The sequence below is a fragment of the Pseudopipra pipra genome, chromosome 21, assembly GCF_036250125.1.
Source record: "Pseudopipra pipra isolate bDixPip1 chromosome 21, bDixPip1.hap1, whole genome shotgun sequence".
Lineage (NCBI taxonomy): Eukaryota > Metazoa > Chordata > Aves > Passeriformes > Pipridae > Pseudopipra > Pseudopipra pipra.
This window is the reverse complement of record NC_087569.1, coordinates 10325728-10350477: the sequence shown is the minus strand read 5'-3', so window position 1 is coordinate 10350477 and position 24750 is coordinate 10325728. Positions and strand designations below refer to the sequence as shown.

The window sequence follows — 24750 nt, the reverse complement described above, 5'->3', positions numbered from 1 at the left end:
GCAGGAATGGTTTTGTAGACTGCAGCAGCCTGTTCAGTCCGTGCAGCTCCCAACACACTCCTGCTGGCAGGCACAGGCTGTTCCCAGTTGAGCCGTGGGGCTTTTCCCTTCCTTCTGCCTGGCTCTGTTGGAAGCCAAACTGCCACCAGCTCCCTAGGGTGTTTTGCTGGGAGGGGACCTGTGGCCAGTGGTGTCAGGGACCAGCAGCTGGGCTCCCGTGGGGCTCTGGGGCCAGGCTCGGGTTTTGCAGTGGGTGCTGGTGGCTGGCAGGATTTTCTGTGGGTTTTGAGATGCACAGGTGACCTGAGTGTGCTGAAAAAGTCCAAATCTGGGCTGGAAATGTTGGGTTTAAAGCTCTTGGCCTTTGCCAGGGCTGATGTCCAGGTGCCAGCCAAGAGCGGCAGGAACTGGGATACCAAACTGGAAGTGTTTTGGGAAACTGGGTGGTCATGAATAGAGATTTCAGCCCTGCCTTCTGCTGCAGGGTCGCAGACTCCTCCACACTGTGCTGTGGGTGTCATGCTGCCTCTTGTCCTGTGCCTGCTTTGATTTAAATGAGTTTGTTGATTTTGGGACTGAGTGCATTTCACAGCATTAGGAAAAGCAGGTTTTGTTCAGATCCCAGAGCCCAGCTTGGATCTCTTCCTCTGCCCATTCCCAAACCCTGCTCCCATCCCTGATTGCTGCCAAGGGTCAATGGGGGCTTCGTGTCCTCTGCGACCCCAGTCCCTGCAGTGTCCCCTTTGCCAACTGAGTGTCCTTCCATGCCCTGCACAGCTAAATGGCAGCGAACCTGTCCCCAGAGCTGCCCCATAGCGGGAGCCACAACCCTCTTTGGAAACCCCCGGCTTGGGGGTGCTCTGCTGGACCCTCACAGCCTGTGCCCACTCTGTGCCAGGGCTTGGGCACTGGGACCCCACACGGTGGGGGACACGGGGAGAGAAATCTCCCCTGTGAGCCGTGGGGGGGCTCTCAGCGTGGGCTCCTTCCAGTGCAGGGCACAGTGCCCGAGGGAGCTGAGCCCACCGGCCCCGGGGGTGCGGGCACAGGAATGTGCCCCGTTCCTGGGGTGCGACCGGCGCCGAGACCCGACGGCAGCCGGGGCTGGGGCGCTCAGGGCCACCTTCCCGTCCGCCCCGTCCCGTCCCGCCCGGCGCTGCCCCCGCCGCTCCCCCGGGGCCTCCCGGCGGCGGCGAGGCAAAGTCCGCCCCGGCGGGCGCTAAGGGCCGGGCCGGGCCGGGCCGGGGCGGGGGCCGGGGCCGGAGGAGAGGCCTCGGCGCTGATTTGCATAGGGTATATTGCCTAATGGTGGCGGTCATGGCTTGGTAGAGGGCGGCCCGCGGCCCGCAGCAGCCGCGGCCGGGGCGGAGCGGGGAGGCGGGAGGCGAGCGGCGGGGCCGGGAGGATGGTGTCCCAGCTGAGCGCCCTGCAACGGGAGCTGCTGGGCGCCCTGCTCAGCTCCGGGGCCACCAAGGAGGGGCTGATCCGCGCCCTGGAGGACATGGTGCCCGCCGCCGGCTTCGGCGTCAAGCTGGAGAACCTGCCGCTGTCTCCCGGCGGGCCCCCCGACGGCAGGGCCGCCCTCCCGCCGCTGGCCAACGGGCACGGCAAGGGCAAGCTCTCGGGCGACGAGGGCTCCGAGGACGGCGACGACTTCGACACGCCGCCGATCCTCCGCGAGCTGCAGTCGCTCAACACGGAGGAGGCCGTGGAGCTGCGCTCGGAGGTGGACAGGATGATCAGGTACCGGCACCGGGCGCACCCGCGGCGCGCAGGGCTCCGTCCGCAGGCGCTCGCTCCGACGGCCCCGGCCCCGAGCGTCCTGCGCAGGGGTCGTTCCCGGTGTGTGGGTCCCGTTGCGCCCCGCCCGGTGATTCCCGCTCGGTGGCGGGTCCCGGTGCTCCCCGCCCGCCCCGCCGTCAGTCCCGGTGCTCCCTGCTCGGTGTGTCCCACCCGGTGCCCGGTCCCGGTGCTCCCTGCCCGGCGGTGTTGGGGAGCCGGGCGGGAACCCCGCGGCCGAGGGGAGATCGAAGCCCGGTCCCCCCGCCCCGTCGGGGGCCGCCCGCCCGCCCGTCTCGGTGGGCCGGGGTTGCCGGGGCCGTGGGGGCTCGGACCGGCCGCCGGCTCCGTCCCTCCGCGCCGGCAGCTCAAACGTAAACCTCACCACGTGGAGCCCGGGGCGTTATTAATTTATTTCTATAAATCATCAACAGAAAGATACACAAAGGGCCGTGATCGGGGCGATCGGGGCGGCGGGTTATTCATTGTCGGGGTTGTAAAGCGGCCCGGGAGGGGGGAAGGAGGAGGGAACCCCCGACGGCGGCGGGCAGGACTCGGCTCCGCTCCGGCCCGTCCCGGGATGCGGAGCGGGACAGCCCCGGGCTCGGCGGGGCGCGGGCGGCACCGACCCCCCTCCAGACCCCCGGGGCAGCGGCAGCCGCCGCTTCTCCCACGGGCGCGGGGCGACCGTGGCTCACCCGGCGGTGGCTCGGGGCCGTGTGAGCGAGTTGGAGTCCCACGGGGACATCCCTGCGTGCAGCGGGAGCCTCTCGGGGTCTGTCCGTGTGCCCCCCCCTCGCTCTGCAGTTCGAGTGCCTGTCGCGATGCCCAGCGCGCCCGGCGTGAGGCACCGATCCTGCCCCCCGGGTCGGCCCCGATGTGTGCCCGTGCCCTCTGCCAGCCCGCAGAGCCCGGGGTCAGCCCCGGCTTACCCCGTCTGACACCCCAGTGCCTCAGCGGGGACTTGCTGCAGCCGTGCCCCGGTACCAGCAGGGCAGACGGTGCCCTTTGGGGCCGGGGCAGCACCAGGGGCTCGGCTGGGACTTGCGGTGCCAAAAGGGCTCCGTGTGAGGGAGAATCCATCGCAGGCCTTTCCCGATGGGTTCCCACCCCTCCTGCCCTGCACACCTGGGTGCTCCCACCTGTCCCCAGTCCCCCTTCGCTGGCTGCATCCCTGCCGGGGGTGCCCGGGTGGCCGTGAGGGGGCCGAGCAGGCAGATCCCTGGGATCTCTGCTCTCCCACAGGTGTTTCTGTGCAAAGTTTGCCTTTGGTGCAAACAAGAGCGGGCACATGTCCCTGAGGAGTCTTTGCAAAGAGCTCGTGTTTGCTCTAAGAGAGGCCTTTGTACTTGGAGAGGGAGCGGGTAGGGGAGTTGGGAGACACTGATTGCAGCCACTCTCAGGGGCTGAACCCCCTCTTCTCCCGTTCCCCCGGTGTCCCGACCCCAGGGCTGGCTCTCTCGCAGGCCATTCCCACATCCCTGGGGGTGCTCAGCCCCGCAGCTCTCTGGGACCCAGCACGGTGGGTGCCGTGGTCCCAGTTGGTTCACCCCGGCAGGCAGCACACAGAGCCCACTCTGGAGCAACCCCACAGCTCCCTCCCTGCCCCATCCCACCTGCCAGGGCTCACCAGACCCTGCTCAGGCAAATAATATATCCCAGAGGCACCCAGATCCCATCCATGGGCTGGGGACTGTGGGAAAGCCACAGCACAGCCACCCCCAAAGGTGTGTGGAGCGGCAGGCGCAGCCGATTCCTGCTGCACAGGGAGATGCCGATCAGGGAGATCGTTTCTGTGGGGAGCCGTGTTTATAATCCATCTGTATAAATTCTTGGCATATTTCTCCAAGGATGTGGAGCGTATTTACCTGGTTTCCAGGCTGAAAAAGGGGTGAATGGGTCTGGGAATCCCTGGGGAGAGGGATTTGCTTCCCGCCTGCACATGAGGCTGGACGGGGAAGTGATTCTTTCTTGGGCAGCATTGGTGGCCAGGCTTCGTTTGGGCTAATTTTGTGCAAGAAAAACCCTCCTTTCCATGATTTTGGTGGAGTAGGATCGTGGAATCAGGGCTGTAAACTGGTTTGCTGGTATTAGAAAGCACTCCTGGGCTGGGTCAGGGTTTTGTATTTTTTTTTGTATGTAAACTCCTGGTGAAGATTGGACAATCAATGTTTGTTTTATTTCATTTTGGTGACAGAATAAAAGAAAAAGAGCTGGTGTTGACTCAAAAGGTTTTCCTCTCTGGCTTTTTAAGTTAACCAAAAAAGAAAGAAAAAAAAAGAGGCCAAACAAACACTCAAACTTTCATTTTGGGTCAAGTCCAAACATTTTGTTTAACATGAAACAAAATGTTTGGGTTTGGTTTCAGGTTGTTTAACCCTTTTGAATACGGTCAAGTTGATTTGTAAGGGAAAAATCACTGCTTGGAAATTAAGAGCTGAATAATTGTTTTGAAAGGATAAGTGTGAAACACTGGAAATGTCAAGGTGAAGCCTTTCTTAAAATAATGAAATTGAGAGACTTTTGTCCGAATTCTCACATATTTTTTTTTTCAGCCAAAATGCTGCCAAATTTTATTTGAATTCTGAAATCCCACCCGTAACCCCCGAGTTGCTCATCTGACATTTTCCAAGTGTGCTCTGTTGCACCAGCTCACGGTTTCACTCTGGGAAAACGCCTCCCTGGGCTCGACTGTGAACCAGAACGCTCTTAGAAATGATAATGACCTCTGTTTCATTAACTTATTATTAATCAGTAATTAGTGGGATCAGTTAGGTGACACGAACTGCTTGTGACCAAGGTCCGTGCGAGCCCCTCGGCTCGGGCACGGCGGACGGCGGCTTTGCCCGGTGTCGTTGGGAAGGACATTTTCTCCACATCTTTCTCCTGGTTTCCCACCTTCTCCTGGGTACCATCACCACGTAGAGGACCCCCATACACAGTGGGGCTCCCCTCCCAGGAGGATGCAGGGTTGGGCACAGGCTCAACGTCTCCAGGAAGGCTCCGTGGCTCCTTCCCGGGGTGTGACAAAGCCCCGGCTGGCTCTGCTCCGGTACTTTCGCTGTGGATCCAACCAGCTTTGTTTTCACGCTGCATTCAGGACAAAAAGTAAGAAATCTACTTGTTGGTGGTTTTCTTTTTTTTTTCACTTGACGAGCTGAAGGATCCAAAATAAGTAATGAATTGGGAAAGCAGCCGGACGGTCGTTCCAAGGGCGACATTGGGGTGTCGCATTATTTGAGGGCATGACTGTGACCAGGTTCGGGCTCACACCTATTTTTCAGCACTAAAATGCTTCCTTTTAGCCCAGAATAAACGTGGGAGTCTTGGATACAGCACAGATGTGTTGGCCTGTTCTGGCTTTGGACAGGGCTAAAGACTGAGGACAGCATTTGGATTTTGGGCTGTAATTTTATTTATTCCCTGAATCAATGTCAGCTACCCCAAGGGCACCAAAGTAATGCGATTTAGTGAAGAGTAATTTACATCTGGATCCTACAGGAGCCAAATTAAGGTGTTTAATAATACTCAGGAATGACTTAAAATTATTGGGGTGTTTGGTTTTGGTTTTGTGTTCGGGGACTCGCTGGGGTTTGTGTGCCTGGTTTGACCTTGGCTTCTCAGCCTCTCAAACATGGCCGGTGCGTGCGCTGCGCTGCTGTGGGAGAGAGGAAATCGGGTCTCTTTTGAGTGAATATTGAGATTTTTTTCGATCATTATCCCAGTGGGAACGAAAGGGAGAAACTACAGTTGGGATCCAGTGGCCATACTGGGGTCCCTGCCAGCCGGTGGCAATGCCAGGGGCACAGGGCACAGTGCGGGTACCACCCTGGTGAGCAGGGGCAGGAAAAGCAACCCCAGCACCTCCAGATGAGGGGTTTCTCTTTCTTCAGAAAGACACCAGGATAGGCTCCCCATATCCCTACATGTGTGTGTATCCCATTGCGTGTGCGTACCTTCCAAGGGAGAAATCGCGGTGAATGCAACGGCAGCAGTTCATGGACAGGTTGTGTTTCTCCCTGGAGGATCTGGGGGTGCTTTACTGCAGCAAGGAGACCTCAGTGTGTCCCATCAGAACACCAGGATCCTCTTTGCTTCTCCTTCCCTGAGCAAACAGCCTGACTGGCATCCCCGGGGTGGCCGTGACTTCCATGGGATGGGGCTGTTTGTGGGGAAAAACATACACCCAAGGGATCTTGTGTCCTTCTGAGACAGTTTTAATAATAGTAATAATAATAGTAGTAGTAGTAATAATAATAGGTTTCTACTGTGGGAAGAAGCAAATGCCAGGTGCTTTCCCCCCTCCAGCAGAGATTGACCCTTGCTTTCCCTCCCCGCAGCGAGGACCCGTGGCGGGCGGCGAAGATGATCAAGGGGTACATGCAGCAGCACAACATCCCACAGAGGGAGGTGGTGGATGTCACCGGCCTCAACCAGTCACACCTCTCCCAGCACCTCAACAAGGGCACCCCCATGAAGACTCAGAAAAGAGCTGCCCTGTACACGTGGTACGTCCGCAAGCAGCGGGAGATCCTCCGGCGTAAGTACCCGCGGCAGCGCCCGCCCGTCGGGGCTGGTGGGAGGGCGAGGGGGTCCCCATGTCCCAGTCCTGCCCGTGGGTCCCAGCACAGCCCCCAGGCCCCAGCTGTGGAGCATCCCCCCAGAACAGCTTGACAAGTAAAATGAATTTAAGGTGCAACGAATTTAAGGGGTTCCGTCCACACGGCTGAGTTTCTGGGCGTTTATATTTTGTTAGAGCTGGGAAAGCAATTAATGGGGACTCACAATTAGGTGCCTTTCCCATCTCTGCCCCCTTTTACTCGCTCTTTCTCAGATTGATCATTTTCTGCAACTAAGTGCAAAAAATGTAAAGGGAGAGAAAAGAAAAAAACCTTAAATTGCTCCTGTGTGTAGCAGGTTTGGGGTCAGCCTGTGCTGTTTAAAATGCAGATGATTTTGACCAAGCTCACAGACTATTCCTTTGCGATCCTCTCCCGCTGTCCTCTGCCACAGGGTCTGTCCTGTAGCACTTGAAACAGCCCCATTTTGGGGCAGTTTGGGGCATTGACAACCCCTGGAAAGGGCTCTGCCTCCCTCCTCCAAAAGGATGCAACATCCAGCAGACGGGAAGTGCAGAAAGGTGTTTAGCACCAAATACCATTGCTCTGAAAACACACCTTGAGTCGTTAGAGCAAACACAGCCTGATCCAGGCTTGCCCTGCATTTCCCCCCCGTCACAGGGGGAAAAGCCATTATAAAAAGAGGGAGAATTCCCCTGCAAAACTGGGAATAATAAAACCCTCCCATTAATCTCCCTTTACTGCCGTGGTGACAAGCGCCGGGGCTGAGGCGGCTGCCGAAGGTCACCTCTGGTGCCGCCCGCCCCGGGCACGGGGCCGGGTCCCACCGGGCTGGGACGGGACGGGAGCTGGAGCTCTGGGTGAGCAGAGAGGGGCACCCTCTCGGGGGGCTTTGCAGTCGTCCTGCCCAGCTCCTCGCTTGCAAAAATCCTCCCGAAACAAGTGCAGGCTGGCAGGGCCCCTGTCCATGAATATGCATGGACATACACATGCCCTGCACATGCCTCCCCATTAAACAGGGATGGCAATGGGCTGGCCCCTTCCCGGGGTGGGTGGCAGGGAGCACCTGACTTGCTCCAAAACCTGCCGTGGGCTTGGGGTGCTGCGGGAGGGGACACGGGGGGGCCACCTCGGCGCGGGACGGTGACTGCGAGCGGCAGCTACAGGCCGGCTCACGTCTGCTCCTTTCTCTTTCAGAGTTCAACCAGACAGTCCAGGGTTGTGGAAATATGACAGACAAAGGCAGTCAGGATCAGCTGCTGTTTCTCTTTCCAGAGTTCAATCAGCAGAACCAGGGGGCTGCCCAGCTCGACGACGCCTGCTCCGAAACCCCCAGCAAGAAGATGCGCCGCAATCGCTTCAAGTGGGGGCCAGCCTCCCAGCAAATCTTGTACCAAGCCTACGAGCGCCAGAAGAACCCCAGCAAGGAGGAGCGGGAGACTCTGGTGGAGGAGTGCAACAGGTAACAGCTGCCCTACGGCACCTCCTCACCTGCCCTCAGCCCTCCTTCGGAAAACTGAGCGTGCTGACGGGCTCCCGGCTCACCGCCCCGGCCGCTGGCTCGTGGCACAGCTTTGCTGAGCTGTCTGGCCTCTTCTTGCCTTGTTTTCCCAGTCTGGGTGATGTTTGAGGCTGAGCGAGCTCCCTGCTGGAGCAGAGATGTGATAGGGATGCTGCAAGGATGCAACAGGGATACTGCAAGGATGCAACAGGGATGCTGCAAGGATGATGCAGGGATGTGACAGGGATGCTGTAGGGATGCAGTGGGGATGACTGCAGGGATGCCACAGGGATGCTGTAACGTTCCAGCAACATCAGAGGGAGCGGGGATGGCTTTTAGAGCATGGATGCAGTTGGAAAGAGCAGCAGGGCTTGTAGGAAGGGCTTGAACAGCCCCAGATCTGCCTGTTGTCCCAAGGCTCCTGTTCCCCCCAGCAGCACCCTTGTTCCAACGTGTCCCCCTTGCACGTGCAGGGCCGAGTGTCTGCAGCGAGGAGTGTCCCCCTCCAAGGCTCACGGGCTCGGCTCCAACCTGGTGACAGAGGTCCGTGTCTACAACTGGTTTGCCAACCGGCGGAAGGAGGAGGCTTTCCGCCAGAAGCTGGCCATGGACGCCTACAGCTCGGGCCAGCCCCCACACAGCATGAACCTGCTGCTGTCCCACAGCTCCCCCCACCACAACCAGCCCAGCGCTTCCCCTCCCAGCAAAATGCCAGGTAAGCCCTCGCTGAGGGTGCTCGGGCAGTGGTGACAGAGCTGGCTCCCGTTTTGGCTGGGGGCAGAGGTGCTGTGAGTGGGTAGCCTTGAGGAGGGGGAGGATGGTGACCCCGGTCCCTGCTGCAGCCTCGATGAGGGGTGGGGATGTGGAGAGGAGCACGTGCTGTCGCTGCAGTGTTATGGCCGGGAGAGGCACGTGCTGAGGGCTGGATTTCCTTCTCGCTGAGGATAAATCAGTGTTTGCTTGTTTGGTTTAACTTGTCAGAGTTCCCGTGTGGGCTCGGCTGGGCAGGAGGAGGTTGTGCCTGGCAGGGCAGGAGGAGCTGCTCCGTGCCTGGTGTGCCAATGCTGGGGCCATGGGGTACAGCCACTGGGCAGCACTGTTTTTGGGGGTGCACAGGCAATGCTGCAAAGCCCATAGGAAGATGTGGCAGCATGTCCTGGCCTCACTGCAGGGCTGAAGATACCCCAGATGCACAGTTCTGCCCCGTCCCTGTGCCAGAGCACAGGGAGGTGGATAAAGGAGCTGCTGGGGGGTGCAGGGCTCACCCCAAGCTCCATCTCTCCACACCATGGTCCAGCCCCGCTGTGCACAGCGAGGAGCCGGCTGGGCAGAGCAGACGCACTGAAAACTCCCGGGGGATTTAAGCAGGAGATAACGCCGTGGTGAGGGGGCTGCGCGCCCGGGGAGGCTCATCAGGGCGGGAGGCATTGTTGGGAGAACAATGCCCATTGTCCCTTACCTGCCCTCCGCAGCCAGCCGCCAGCCCCCGGCAGGCGGGACAGGGGGCTCAGGGCTGGGGGGTCAGCGCGGGGACTGTGTCCCAACCACCCCGCGTCCCCCTCGGACACAACGCGGGCACTGGCACAGCCCGGCCGGGGAGGCTGAAACCAGCCACCTCCTGAAGTGACCCTGCCTGGCTCGTTGCACACACCCAGCTCGTTACAAAGGCAAGTCAAAAGGAACCCGTGTGGCGGAGAGTCCCCGCGGAAAGGGCAAGGTGCCTGCGGAGAGGAGGAGCGGGGCTGGGGACGCCGCCAACGCGCACCTGGACATCGGTCCTCGGGCGCTGCCGGCGAGGGCAGCCCCCCGAGCGGTGCGCGGGGATGTGGCAGCCCCGGGTGGGTGGGCAGCCCCCGCCCCAGCTCCCGGCCGTGGGAGGGACCGGCAGCATCCTGTGCCTGACATCTGTAACCCGCTCCCGGGTACCGCTCTCCCCGCAGGGCCGGCCAGCGGTGACCAAAATGTGACCCTGCCCCAGGAATGCCCCGCACAATGGCGGGGACGGGGAGGACGTTTGCCCTCCTGTCAGCGGCTGATTGCTTACAAGGTGCCCTACAAGCACATTGTCAGCAGAATCAGCTGTTTTCGGTGTCGCGGCGGGCTGTACAATGCCCCACCAGCATGCAGCCCCGCATTGTCACGGCGTTGTCCCCCGTGCATGCTTAATTGACAATTAAGCCGGGGCTTTGAACGAACCCCGTTGCCTTTGATGTGCCCCCGGGCTGCCAGCGCACAGGGGGCTCCCCCCGAGAGCCTTTGTTTTCTTCTATTAGGGGACAGCAATTACTGTAACCGCGGGCATTTATCTCGGGGCTGGAGGGCCGTTAAGCCCCAACCTTTATTTTCCCGTCGGAGCGGTGCCAGCAGGGGCCGGTCCCGGCTATAGGGCCGATGACAGCCCATTCGGAGGGGCTTTTGAGCAGGGCAGGAGTGATGGCCGCGGAGAAAAGCCTCTCCGGAGGGTCAGGAGGGCTCGGCTGCCGGAATTGGTTGGCGATCAGTGCTCATATCCATCGTCTTTGCTGGGCAGGAGGAGATGGGCATGGCAAGGGCCACCGTGGAGTTTTAGAGCTGGTTTTGGGGAGACAGACAGGGATGGAGCTCAGCCATAACCCCTTCCTGACCTCTTGGACCAAGCCTTGCAGCTTGCAGCTCCCAAAACACTGCTGGGTCCATCACTGCTCAGACCTCCTCCAGGAGATGTTTGGGGAGCTGCTCCCGGTGGGGCACAGCCAGCGCTGGCAGATCCATCCCCAGTGCCTGGCTGACCCCATCCCAGCTGTCCATGCTGGGATTTGAACTGTCCTTGCCCCGCGTGCGGCGGCGTCTGGAGCCATCAATGCCTTAACAGCTTAATGACGGCGCTGGGACACTGCCCGTGCCCTGCCCCTGCCTGTCCCCTTCCCCGGCAGGATACGGTGGGGCAGGGCCGTGGGGCAGCTGCAAACTGCTCCCCATGCCTGTGAACAAAGAGGGGTCACCTCTCCTCAGGACTTTGTCAATGGGGTCTTGCAAAAGGGTGTAATGACAGCAGGGCAGGGAGGAGAGCTGTAAAAATCAAACATCCTCCGGCCTCTTCTTGGGGACCCATCTGTCAAGCCCCGAGCTGTAGTTTTTAACTACTTGGAGGTAAATACTTAAAGCCTTTCTATCTCAGAGGCTCCTCTCAGAGGCTGGACTTTTCCCTTACTCTGGGTTTTATCAGTGATCTTGGTTCCCTGTTTGATTTGAAGGTCACTCGGGGCTTTATCTTGGTGCCATGCTGTAGACTCTGGCTTATGCCATTTTTATCTTCAAGAGCCCCGAAGACAATCGGAGCATTGATGAGATTAGGTGACGCACCACCAGCCCCCAGCCACCCCCCACTCCCACCCTGCATACAAAGGGCTGCCCTGGCCCTGTGGCTGGGGGGTCACAGCGTCACCTCCAGCCTGTCCTGGGGGGCTCCATACCCACAGAGGGTTGGGGTGTTCATCCATCCACCCATCCATCCATCCACCCATCCACCCATCCACCCATCCATCCACCCATCCACCCATCCACCCATCCATCTCTGCTCTGCAAATATCAGAGTAGCAGAGCAATATCAGAGCAATCATTCATATATGCATGTGTATATATGTGTGTGTATATTACTTACATATGTGTTTAGATGGAGATAACAAACACAAAAATATCTCAGTACCACCCCCAAATTCTTCTGGGGAAAAAAAAAAAAAAGGGCAATTTAAGTGCTTTAATTTTTCCTTAAAGAGGAGCCCATCAATCAACCCTTGGTCTGGGGGTACCCCTGTTTATACCTGGATCCTTCCCGGTGTTCCCTGGGGTGTGTGCTGGTTCTGACTGAGGACCCAGTGCCAGTGGTTGTAATATTTTACTGTCGGGCGCATTGTGGGGCTCGGTGGGTACAGTGCTCTGTTAGGAGCTCTTCCAGGTTTTATGGGGGTAATTAGAACTTTATGACAGCAGCGAAACGGGAGGGGTCCAGTCCCCATAAACGGGTTTATAATGGATATAAACTATGCACCTCTGTAACTGAGCAAGATTAACACTTTAGGGACAATTTGAGTGGCAGCCCAAAAATCGGAGCTGCCCTCGGCGCTGCCTGGACCTGAATTTGGGAGGGTGACAGTCCCATCAGAGACCCAGCTGTCTATGGTGTCAATGGGTGGAGCATCACTGAGTCCAGCATGACCCCAAAGATTATATTTTACCTTTCTCACCCCACTTTCACACCCTGGTCCATGTTGGCGGCTGCATCCCTGTGGGTCGGGCAGAGCCAGAGCTGAATCCCTGCTGCAGCTGTATCTTCAGTGACTTTTTGCAGTCTATTTTGGGGTCAGGCATTGCTGGTGATGTGGAGGGTGTGGCAAAGCTCTGGGCAGAAATGCAGCCTGGAGTTGGGGGAAGCAGCAGATGCTGCTGCCAGAGGTTGGCATGTGTTGTGGGACAGCGGCAGCAGGGAAAGACAGTTAAAAGTACAGTGAGTTTTTGTTTTAAAAAGCACAATTTGCTTATATCAACATGACTCAAGGCAGAGCAGAACCAAGCTGCTTCACTGCTTGTCCCTGCCAAAGGCACAGGACTGGTGTGTTCCGAGAAAATGGCACAAGGCTGTGATGAAAGCGATAAAGGTATTGATCGTTGCCCCAAACCCCCCCACTGCCCTCCCAGGTCGGGTCAGGGGGATGGTTCTGGCACCCTGAAGAAGATGAGGGTGGTGGGGCTGGCTGTGGAAAGCCGTGGGTGCACAGGACCCCCTGCCCTGGGGGCTGTCACGCTGCCTGTCCCCGTCCATCGGGTTAAGGCTACGGGAGCCGGACCCTGTGGCTTGTCTGGAACAGGGGAAAGCAGTAAAACATTTCACGGGCTGTGCAGCTCAGGGGCCACACAATGGCTGGGTCCCATAAACAGACTGTTATATTATGGCTGTAGCTCCAGTAAAGAAAAAAGCCCTGAGGAGGGCAGGCTCCACGGCCAGACCCATTCCTGGTGATCCCCATCCAGGCTCCTCTCTTGAGCAGCTGTGGGGAGAGGCTGAGGGGGAATAAATCTCTTTGCACAAGGGCTGCTTCCAGCTGTGGAGGCTCAGGAGAGCAGCAGGAGAGCAGTGGTGTGGGGCTCTGATGGCCCTCTGAGCCCCGGCTCATAAACCCTGGACCCCAACTCGGTCCGGGAGGAATCCTTCGGTCCTGGAGATATCCCTGTGCATTCACCCTGGCTGGGGGGGTCCTGTGCGGGGGTCCCAGAGGTTATGCTGCAGGGGGAAGGCTGGATCCCGGGGCTTGGTGACCCCTGGGATGGCAGAGTGTGCCGAGGAGGGTTTGCTGGGAAGCCCCAGGGAGCTTGGAGGGAAGGTGGTACCATCATCAGGGAGCTCGGTGTGTCACAGCAGTGACAGCAGCAACAGTGCCTGGTGCTGGTTTCCCAATATTAATTATCTAATCTGCCCAACTCCAACCCAGCCCTGGGGGCATATAAATAATAGCACCCATCCCATTCTAGGAATGGGAAAGCCCCAAGACAGGATAGTTGATGGCTTCCTAAAGACAGAAGGCTTTTTGCTGCCCAGCAAGCGGTTTCTGGGCAGACCTGGGTGCTCACAGGCTTGAGGGACTCAGGATCCACCCACCAGCACAGCTCCTGCCTCCATGAGAGCGGGGTCCTAATGGGGCTGGACGGTGCCACCACTGTCACTGACCCAGAGCCTCGCCTTGCACTCCTCAGGACAGTTAAACTTCATCAGGACTCGGAGTCTTCAGCGGTTTTATCTAGAGACCCAAAATCCGGTCTCCAGACAATCTGGGAATCTCAACGCTGGTTATTGTTCCTCAAACAATCAAAGTCTCCTCCTTGGGGTTGCAAGGAAAAGCTTGAAAATCAGCTTTTAGCCTCTTGTATGTTTTAAAGCCAATTTTATAACTTCATCTGCCTAGGCTCATAAGTTAGAACATCCTCAGTTGGGTATGGCATGATTTGGGGTTTAAAAAGGGCTTGTTGTTGTTGTTGTTCTTACTGAACCCAAAAGAGCTTGAAGACAGCAGAAACTCTGATTTCCTCCCCAAGAGGAGGTGCCTGTGCTCCCGTCTATCTTCCAGATCGCGCCCAGAAGAAAGGGCTTTATTTTATCTCCCCTCCCATTGTTTAACCAGCGCCGCGGGATCCCGGCCCGGCGGCTGAAGCACCCTCTGCACGAGGCCGGGGCCGCGGGAAGAATGTGTGTGACAGTGCCCTGGTTGAGTAATGTTTACCCTGTGCACGGCAGGGACGTCCACTCGGGCCGGCAAATATCCACCTGCCAGAGGACATTCTTTTATTATCAGGGATAAAGGGGTTTGCTGGGAAATGATCAGGAACCAGACATCGTGGGGAGATTCCTATCTGTGGGACGTGTTTAACCAGCTGATGGGGAATATTCGGAGGTGATTATGGAGTGGCTTTGCTGTGGTTTTGGTGGAGGGTGTGGGTGGCCCTCTGCGCTTGGGCAGATGCTTTCGGAGCTGGTGGAAAGTTCCTGGGCTCCAGTTATTATTTCCTTCCTTTTCCTTGGTTCAGAGCTTAATTTTAGAGCCGCTCTTAGAGCAGCTTCCACCAAGCCACTCACCATCAGCTCTTCCCCTCAGGCTCCCGGGAGAAGGACATCCCAAAATCCCAGGAAGAAGATGCTTTCCTGGGGTGGGTTTGTAGCTGGGAGTGTCCATGCTGGGCTGGGACAGCTGAGACACCACTGGCAGTGTCCACAGGCTGAACCTCCCCGGCTGATGGTCATTTTGGGGAGCTGTCCCCAACACCCCTGTGCAGTGGCCGGGGGATCACGGGTGGATGATGCTCATGGAGCTCTCAGTTGGGAAGGTGGCTTTGCTGTAGTTTTCTTTCCCAGGAGAGCTGTGGGCTGCCTGTCCCTCACCCACCACTTCGATCCCAGGGCAGTGAACCCGGCTGGGAGCACAGTGCTGGACTCCTCCTAATAAATGGCTTTTCGCCGTAGTCGTCAAGGCAGCCCCGTAAAAGACGCTTTTGTTTCCCATGGGTTTTCCTGGGTTAATTATTTGTGATCTGTGGATGCCTTTCCATGACACATGGCTGATCATATGGTTATCAGTACAGGCTGCTTTAGCCAAATTAAATATATTTATATAGAAGACCTGTGCTCAAGCCAGATTTGCCTTCTGGGCAGGGGTGGGCTGGGGTCTGATCTGGGGGTTGGTGTGTGTCTGATCCTTCTGCCTTACTGAGGTGACCTGTTAATCTTACACTTGTGGAGATTGTGTCAGGAGGGAATCGGATGCAGAAGGGCCTGAGGAAACAGTGGAGCCACTACCCTGTGAGCTGGGCAGTCAGGATGGCCGGAGGCTGCGGGGAGATGGGAGAGCCTCACAGAGGGACGAGCTGGAGGATGCAGAGTCACTTCCCACACCTCAGGGTCCTCAGGCCGGTGTCCGAGAGCCATGGGGACCTCACAGGGATTTGCACAATGGGTGCAAACTATGCACATGACAGCACAAGGGTGCAGATGGGTGTTGGGCTGCTGGCCCAGGTTGGGCTCTCTTTTCCCCCTGTGGCATCAGGGCCCGTGGGCAGCGTGGGATTGCAGCCCTGGTGGGCACTCAGCATCCTCCCCTCACTGTAATTTCAGGAGATGGGGTCTGGGCGAAGCTGGGAAGCAGCACTGCAGGAAGGAGCACGTTTTTCAGTGCTGTCCCTCCCGGTTTCATTCAAGGGTGTCATCGAGGAGTGTGCACGCCTGCATCCTTGTGCCACACACGCTGCGGGGGGGCTGGAGGGTCCCCCTCGCAGGGAGCTTCCCGAGGGGGTCGGCACGACCCGGGTGCCTCCGCGGTGCCCGTGGGTGACGCCGGCGCGGGCGGTGTCTTGCAGGGGTGCGGTACAGCCAGGCGGCGAGCGGCGAGGCGGCGTCCTCGGGGGCCATCAGCCACCACGGCAGCGGTGCCATGGTCACCACCAGCCAGGCGGTCCTGCAGCAGGTCTCCCCGGCCGGCTTGGACCCGGGCCACGGTTTGCTCTCGCCCGACGGCAAAATGGTGAGTACACCTGGCCCATTGTGGCGGCGGCGCTGATAAGATAAGAGGGCCCAGCGGGCAAAGCAAACACGCTTTCCCCGGGTTTCACACGCGGCCCACGCCGAACAATGGGGCATTGTGGGGGCCGTGGGTGCCTCAAAGGCGGCGCTCGCCCCGCGGCCCCGCCGGGACACGGCGTGTTTTCCGTGTGCTCCCGGCACGGCCCATGGATCTGGGAGAGCCCCGCGCGGGGCTCATTGATCGCACGCCCCGCGGATTGAACGCCCTGGGTGGATCACTGTTTGCTTTCCCCTGCCAATGACATGGTATTGATAAAATGCTCATTCATTACTTCTTCCCCAAGCCCTCCCGAGTTTGGGATTTGGCTGGGGAAGCGCTTTCCTTGCAAGCAGGGGCATTCTTGTCCCAGGGCATCGCTCGGGGGATCGAAGCCACTAGGGCTGGCTCCAGCCCTGGAGCTCCTGCCTCTCCCCATCCCCTTCCCCATGTCCTCGGGGCTCTGCTGCAGGGGCTTTGCTGGGCAGAGCTACAAACAGCAGCGTGGCAGGAGTGGAGATGGGATATCAGTGTCCCTCTGGTGCTGGACATCTCCCCACCCAGTGCTGCAGGGCCATGGCAGGGCTGGGCTGGGTTTCCAACGCCCAAGCACTTGGGGTGCCCCTTCCTCTGGGTGCCTGGTTGGTACAAAGCCCTTTGGAGGAGTGAATGAAGGAGCAGGGTAAGGAGGGAATGCAGGGGTTGGGGTCAGGATGGGATGGGATGTGATAGGAGAGCACAGCCCATCCAGGCTGGCAGAGGTTTGTGTGCAGCTGCTGCTTTTCTGGGAGGAGTTTTTCTTTCCTGCTGAAATCGAAAGTCAAACATGGCACTGGGTGACGGGGCCAAGCCGGCTCTTCCCCAATTTTCACTTCCATTTTCAGAGGGTTGGCCCTCCTGGGCCGTCAGGTCGGTCTCCTGGCACAGCCAGGTGGCCGTGGAAGGGCTCGTTGTCCCCTCCCTCAGCTGTGGCACTGTTTCAATGTGCCTTTCCTTCTGGCTGGTGAGGGTCTCTGTGCAGCCCCTTGGGCTCTGACACTGACCCTGCAAAGCCAAGTGTCCCCCACCAAGCTGGGGGGGCATTTCAGAGCGAAACCACAGCCCCCTCAGCCCACTCCCTCTGCCCCAGCACGCCCATATCGCCCCAGGGGTGTGTTGAGCCTCATAACCCTCAGCCTTGAAGCCATAAAATGAGTCAGGGATGAAGGTGGTGGCGGCAGCAGCACCACGTGGCCGGGGTGGGGGTCCCCGAGGATGAGGCAATGCCAAGCTCGGTGGCAGAGGCTGCCAGCACCCACCTGCCACTGGGACCAGTGGGAGGGACCCCTGGAAGGGGCTGGGCAGCACGGGAGAAGGAAAGGGAGCAGATTAAACTGGGAGAAGCCACTTGGTGGCTGGCGTGGGGCAGGAACAGCCCTGCTGAGTTATCCCTGCGGCACAGACACTGCCCAGCCCGTCGGGGACCGGCAGGAGCGCGGCACAGCACAGCCCTGCCAGCTTATCTCTGATCTTTAGGCAGGGCTAGCTAGTGCTTGCAAGTGATTTAATAGAAATATGCTGTAGGCTGTGGTTTCTAGTAAGTAAACATGTGCCTTTAATGCCCCACATGAAACAAGGAGCTGCCAAGGAAGTTGCTGCATCTTTCAGGAAAGAGCTCTGAGGAAAGAGCTTACTAAGGCTCCAGAAATCCTTGGTGGCTCACTCTGTCATGCTCCAGTGTTTCCCTTAGCTGTGGTAGTGCCAGAGGGTTTTCCCCTCGGGGTCCAGTGTCTGGAGGGTCTTTTCCAGTCATGCACAGTCCAGGTGCAGTGCTCTGGGGCTAAACACCCTGTGAAAGGAGCCCGGGCTGCGGGCGAGCAGCGTGTGCTTGCCTTGAGCTGTTTGACTTGTGCAGCCGAGTGTGGTGTAACCTGGCCTTGAAGAGACTTTGAAAGTGGAAAATACCGGATCAGGAAATATGAGTCACTCCCGGGCTTTGGAATTTATTGATGGATTTGTTTCAGTTGCTATCTCCGACTCACATGTGGAAAATAAACAAGGTGCTCGGAGCTGGTGTCCAGAAATGTCACCTGAAGGGCCACAGGGATGGCTCTGAGTCGGGATCGAGGTCTCTCAGTGTGAGAGGGCTAATGAGAGGGATTAGGAGAAGGTGCAGCAATTAAAGAATTAAGGCACTTGGCCCCCACTGGTCATGGGGACCAGCTCCAGTCCTGGCAGCACACACCAAGTGCCTTTGTGTCTGATCCCTAAATCCTGGCCCGAAATCCTGGGCACTGGCTCTGGCTGAGCACGCCCGCCCTGTCTCACCAGTATCCTGCCAGCCTGGTGACTGAGATCACCACCATGAGGCCCTTTTTATCTGCTTTTTGTCTCTTTTCTTCACCTTCCCAAGTTCCTATGTCCCGCTTTCCCCTACAAGTGTGACAGTTAGAAGTTAATGAGTGTTGAGAGTCCTCAGTTGTCCCTGAGGGCCAGAGCTTGGGGAACAAAATGGCCAAGGCTCAGGATGTGCCATGTCCTGGTGCTGTGCTCTGATGGAGCTGGAAGCCAGTGCCAGCACAGTCCTTCCCTGCTCCTGCTTTGCTGTTTATTAACACGAAGTTGAGGTGCCTCAGCAGGGTCTGCACCCCAGGGTGGTGTGGGCTGTGCCTGCTCATCTCTGGGAGGGGGCTTTGCTGATCCGCCCCAGTCTCCCTGCTGAAGTGGAGGGGGGAGCACCCCTTTGGCTGTGCTCTGACGGTGCCTGTCCCGCCTTCCTCTCTGGCAGATCTCCGTTTCAGGGGGTGGGCTGCCCCCGGTGAGCACCCTGACCAACATCCACAGCCTGTCCCACCACAACCCGCAGCAGTCCCAGAACCTCATCATGACGCCGCTCTCGGGAGTCATGGCCATCGCACAGAGTAAGTGCACCCCCAGCTCACCTCCACCCCCCTCCCGTGGGAGGACACTGCCCTCCCGGGACACTGCCCGCTCCTGCCCGCACTGACACCCCTCCTGTGCTCTCTCCCTCCTCCCAGGCCTGAACACCTCGCAGGGGCAGAGCGTGCCCGTGATCAACAGCGTTGCTGGCAGCCTGGCAGCCCTGCAGCCCGTGCAGTTCTCCCAGCAGCTCCACAGCCCCCACCAGCAGCCGCTGATGCAGCAGTCCCCCGGCCACATGACACAGCAGCCGTTCATGGCCACCGTGACCCAGCTGCAGAACTCTCACAGTAAGGGTTGGGGGGAGCTGTGGAGGGCCCTGAAAATTAACTCAGATGGGAAACGAGCTTGTGCTCTCCTCGTGCTCTGCCCTGCCCAAGCTGGTACCCTTGGCTGCTGCCCCTCTCCCGTGGGTACCAGCCCACGAGATGCTCAGTAGTGCAGGGTGGCCATATCCAGCCTCACGTTCTCCTTCTCCTGTGCCATCCACCTGATCCAGCAGCTCTTCAGTCCCCACTCTTTCCCTGAGTGAGCTGCTGCTTGGGTGAGCTGCCACCTGAGAATGCAGTGGTTTGGAAGCAAGTGGTGGGTTCCTCCCATGACTTGTTTCATCTCATCCATGTTTCCATGATGCCTTGAGCTGGTGCCTGGCTTTGCTGTGCTGTGCTGTGCTGTGCCGTGCAGTGCACTGCTCTGCCCTGCTGTGAGGGCAGTGGGTGGCTGTTCTCTGACTTGTCTCCCTCCTCTCCACAGTGTATGCACACAAACAGGAGCCTCCCCAGTATTCCCACACCTCCCGCTTCCCCTCGGCGATGGTGGTGACGGACACCAGCAGCATCAGCACACTCACCAATATGTCTTCCAGTAAGCAGGTAATGGCCTTGCAGAGGTGGCTGAGGTGGGTGGGTGTGGGAAGATGGAATGGGGCTTTTCCCCCTCTGGGTATGGGGGTGGAGGTGGAAGTAGCAGAGACCCCGTCCTGCTGCCTGTGCTGCACCTGCCTGGGCATCTGAGGATGAGCCCTTGGTGCTGAGAGCCCCATCCCACATCCTTCACAGGCTCCAAAAAACCTGCTTGTGAGTGGCGTGATGGGGATTTGGGGCTTAGTCTTAGTGCCTGGTGGTACCAGCCGGGCTGTGCTCATCCCTGGGGCACCTGAATGAGAGTGGGAGCATCCTGCTGGGATACAAACTGGGCTGAGAAAGTCGGACCAAGCACATTCTGCTGCCTGTGTCCTGGGGGAATTGACCCTGGCTGGAGTCAAGTGGAGGAGTTGTTCTGATGTGCCCTGACCCCCCAGCCCATAAACCTTTATCATCTGCCCAGTGCAGGTGTAAGGCCGGACTTATCCTGGTTCAAATCAGGTGTGTGAGGCTTTGCTCAGACAATAGTCCCTTTCTGAGAGCCAGCTCTGGGGACTGTGGGAAATATGTGGCCCTTATTGATCGCTAGATAAATAAGAGGGAGCCTTGAACTTGCATTCAGATAAACTTTCTTACTGAGGTTTGACAGGGGACAGGAAAAAAATGTCTGCAATGAGCACAGAGTAAATACAGTGTGGGATTGCTGGGAGACTCCCCCCATGGGATCACTGTGAGACCCCCTCTGGGTGCCCAGAGGGGATGAAGGAAGAGGCTGGGGCTGCAAAGGGGAGACACTGGGAGAGGGGCTGCCCAGAGGGGTTTGGGGGGCTTGGGAAGGGATGATAAACGCCCTCCCCCAGGGGTCCCACGCTGTGCAGGTCTCGGGGTGAGTCGGTCAGGCGTGGCCGCCCCTCCAGCACCATTTCCTCGGCGCGGCGTTATCGGCCCATCTGCTGCGCGCTCAGCCCGAACTGCCCCTGATTAATCGAGCTCTCCTGCCTTTGATGCCGGGCTGGAGAGCCCTGGGCACACAGGAAATGTCCCTGGCAGGGAGATGGTGCCCTGCCCGGATGCCGTGCTCACCCTGCCTGGACACTGGGCTGCCCGGGGTGGGGGGTCCCGCGGGTTTGTCCCTCCTGGGCACTTCAGTTAAAGCAGGAGGAGGTCTCGCGGCTCAGGAGGGGGAAGATGGGGTCAGGACCCTTCCTCTGCTGTGGCAAAGGGGCACCCACCTCCCCTTTGTCCCCCCTGTACATGATAAACAAGCACAGGCCAGTCCTGCAAGTGCCAGGGCAGAATCTGTACCCCCACACAAGTCCCTCACCAGCGAAGCCTCCCAGCCCTCAGGGTCTCTTTTCCTACCAACCATTTGATGTCCGGGTTAAATCTGGAAAAATTTATCTTTGACTATTGATTTCTTTCTCAGTGGTCATTGATTTCATTAGCAAGGGGTGAATGAAAGTGCAACAGAGACAGCTGAGGGGGGACTAAATGCTGCTCACACCCCAAAGTGGCTCAAATACCTGAATAATTTTGGTGATTTGGGTTTCTGTCGCTGACTGAGGATGCTGGGGGCCATCCCCTGGCCCCTTCCACACTTTGCCTCAGCATAAAGCAGGCACTGCTGGGCACAAGGATTCCTGACATGACAGGCTCATCTGAGGTGGCCAGAGAGGCCAGGAGGGTCACTTGGATCCCCAGGGAGTTGCAGTTTTCGGGATGCAGTTTGCTGGGCAAGGGCTGGTGCTGCTGGTGGGAGCACCCAGGTAAACCCTGGGGGTTCACAGCCCACGTGAGACCCCAAATCTGGGGGGTGTGCTGCTGTTCCCTGAGCACCCCCCTCTTTGCTAGAGGAGAGGCATTCTCCCATAAAGCAAAGCCTCCGTCATTCCCAGGAGCAGTTCTGTACCCACAGCCCCTACCAGACCCCAAAACACTCTCTGTGGTGGAGGTGGCTGCTCCCAGTCCTGCCACGGGACAGGGGCTGGAGGGAGGTCCCTGGTCACCCCCCAGCTCTCCCCTCACATGCTGTGGATCTCTTATCAGATGTTGTTATTTAGACCTGGAAGGAGCAAATACCTCCCTGTTCCTTTGACAACGCTTGAGGCCGAGCCACCATGTTTATTACGTTGGCAAACACCTGATAGCCACAGCCCTGTCCCTAATGACATGTCAGGGAGGCTCCTGGCGTCTCCTTATCTCCGCCTCATGATGTTTGCTGTGTGCTCCAGCCCACAAGGTCACCCGGCCCCCAGCCCCCCACCCACTGCTGGCTGGGGGGACCCCGAGGGATGGGGAAGGGGCTGCTGCGGTGGGATGGACGTGGTGGTGGGTGCTCAGCTCCTTCCCTGGAGGTGGCAGCAATGCTGGGGGACAGCGATGAGGCCCCGGCCCCACTCCCACCCCAGCCAAGCTCAGCCTCACGCCTGGCTGCTCTTGGCACAATCTCTGCAACAGCCTGGGCACAATCAGGCCCTTTTTTATTATTTTTGGGAGGGGGTGGCAATAGCTGGCTCAGAAAGTGTTTTCCCACTGCCTCCCCCTCGGGGGTGCTGGGGAGGGCTTGGGGCCGAGCTTGTGCGGCACCAGCGAGGTCCCAGGGAGGTGCAGGAGGTGATGCCTCCAAATGCGGTGCCCCCACGACCCCCCTCCGCGGTGCTGCCTTCTCCTCCTCCTGCCTCCCTCCCTCCCTGCCTGCCGGTCACCGTGCCGCTCTCTCTCTCCCTCCACAGTGTCCCCTGCAAGCCTGGTGATGCTCCACACCTCGCTGCTTTTGCACATAGCAACGGGATCTTATTTTCCACAACATCCCGGCGGCGAGCCGCGCTCCGAGCCCGGGGAGCCGCCCGCCAGAGCACAGCCCAGCGCCGCAGCGAGGAGCCCGACAGCCCGACCCGGAGCCAGCCCGGACCCAGCCTCTCCTTCCCTCCACACAGTATTTCCAAGACGTGTCTTGGGGACTTTTTTATTCTTAAGTATTCGCCTTCCAAGAGGCCGCTGGCTTTCCCGAGGGACCAGGCACGAGCTGTGCTGGGAACAGGCAGAAGGGGAAGATGGATCATATTGAAGTTGTTTGTACTCCTCCACCCGACGGACTGAGGGGGACTGGGGTCTGTTACTTGGCGTTTGGAGGGAGGAATTGCATGTGCTGTTGAACTGAGCCAATTGAACTGTAAATAGAGGTACAGTCTGCTCCATCCTCCCCCCTCCCCACTCCTATACACAGAGATTTATATAAAAAAGAAGTAAATTTTGTCCAATGGATGTAAACTACTGTAATTAAGTGCAATTCCCCATCTGTATATATTGGTCCAGAATCTCTTCCCTTTCTCCCATTTGTTTTTTGCTTTTTTTTTTTTTTTTTTTTTTTTTTTTTTTTTTGTTAAAGGTCAGAGCTGAGGATGGGTTTGGTTTTGTATTTCTGTTTTCCCTTTAAATGAGTGAATTCAAATGCTGGGCCTAGGCAAGGACACCGGTCAGGCAGCACTGGGCTCTGCTCTGCAGGAGGACAGGCAGACACGTGTCCCCTGCACGGTGACATCCCATGAGAAGGAAGGGCACAGGGCAAGCTGAGCAGAGCTCTGGCAGGACCTGGACGATCCATGTGGGGAAAACTGCCACTACGACCTTCCTGCTTTTGAGGACTCTCAGATGGACTCTGGTGGGGTGGGGGAGGACTCAGCAGCCTGGTGAACACATCCAGCCTGTGGGGAAGCGTTCAGCGTTGGCAGTTTCCAGGTGAGCCTGTAGCATTTGGTGCTACAGAGGTGAATGAGGCTGCATGAAATTCTGGTGGAATCTTCCTCAGGTGGGGTTCAGAGACTGTGTCCCTTTTGTCCTCCCTCGGGGTGCAGAAGGGTTTGGGTGCCCAGCTCCTGCCCCAGTAAATGGCCAGTACAGGTGGCTTCTTTCCACCTTTAGCAGTTGGTGATGAGCCTTGTTGGCTCCACCCTTATCAATACACACGGTGCTCTCATCCTGGAGCAGTCCCCTCCCAGGTGCTGGATGCATGGGATTTGAGCTGTGGTGTGAACACTCCAGCTGCCTGCCCCATCTCACCCTGCAGCAGCTCCTGGAAGAAAAGCTCCACAGCAAGATCTCCAGCTTGTGAATGATCCCACATCCCAGCCCCTCAGGCACCTGCTGAGCACAGACACCAGAGCCCTGAAGGATTTTGGGGGCCCGAGTCCTACCTCCCAAAGCCACAGAAGCTGTGAAAGGCATCATCTCCCTGCCGTGGAATGAGCTCCTCTGTACCTGCTCCCCTCTGTGAATGGATCTAATGCTTCCCAGTTGTGCTGAATCTTCATGAACTTCACAGCGTGTGCCAACTGCTGAGAGGGATTTAGAGAGATGGAGAGCAGCAGAAGTGCCCGTGGACTGATGACCACTGCCAAAAAGAAAAACACTGGATGATTTCTTTGGGCTGAGAAAGTCTCTTTGGCTCTGTTTGTCCAATGTCTAGTGCAGTGGGACCCTCACCCACACTGGGACTGAGAGGAGTTGTCCTATGGTGAATAAGAAGTCATCAGGAATTGGAGACCAATATTCAGAATGACATTTAATTTAATGTATACCATAATTAAACACCATTTCTTCCGAGTCCTTGCTGCTGTGTGGTCTGTGGACTCCACAGTCATCATCTGTGGTGGTTTGGCAGAGGTTGGTCTGGCAGGGACACAGGCTGGTGGCAGGGACATGTCCCCCTGATGTCCCTTGCAGTGCTGATCTCTGCAGTTTCTACCTGCCTGGATGTGGGGAATCAAATGTTTCCTGTGAATCCTCAGGTATCAGCCAAAAGTAGCAGGAGGCTCTGGGAGGTGGGGAGACCCATGTCCTCACCCTCCTAATGATGCCCTAAGGATGCTGCCCTTAGTCCAGCACAGTTTATTCCTCATTCTCTGCTAACTTTAGCAGCAGTTTGTTAAGCAAACCAATTAGGACCTGAGTGCCAAAGCCAAGCCCCATCCGTTTGGGATGCTGAGCTGGTGGTCAGTAAAGCACGAGGGGCAGGCAGGAGGGTGTGCTCT

General features: G+C 58.1%; 1 protein-coding gene across 2 annotated transcripts; it reads left to right on the top strand.

Annotated features, from left to right (window-relative positions):
• The first annotated feature begins 1345 nt into the window (after positions 1-1345).
• On the top strand, positions 1346-24322 carry HNF1B (HNF1 homeobox B). 2 transcript variants are annotated; one of them, XM_064678102.1, is made up of 9 exons: positions 1346-1743; positions 6120-6319; positions 7557-7821; positions 8334-8575; positions 15739-15902; positions 18706-18838; positions 18956-19147; positions 19611-19729; positions 22453-24322. In XM_064678102.1, exons 1-9 carry the CDS (start codon positions 1406-1408, stop codon positions 22471-22473), a joined length of 1674 nt encoding a protein of 557 aa, XP_064534172.1. In that variant the 5' UTR covers positions 1346-1405; the 3' UTR covers positions 22474-24322. The 2 variants fall into 2 exon arrangements, with proteins under 2 accessions (XP_064534172.1, XP_064534173.1); XM_064678103.1 differs by having other exon boundaries at positions 1356-1743; positions 7635-7821.
• Positions 24323-24750: the final 428 nt, after the last annotated feature.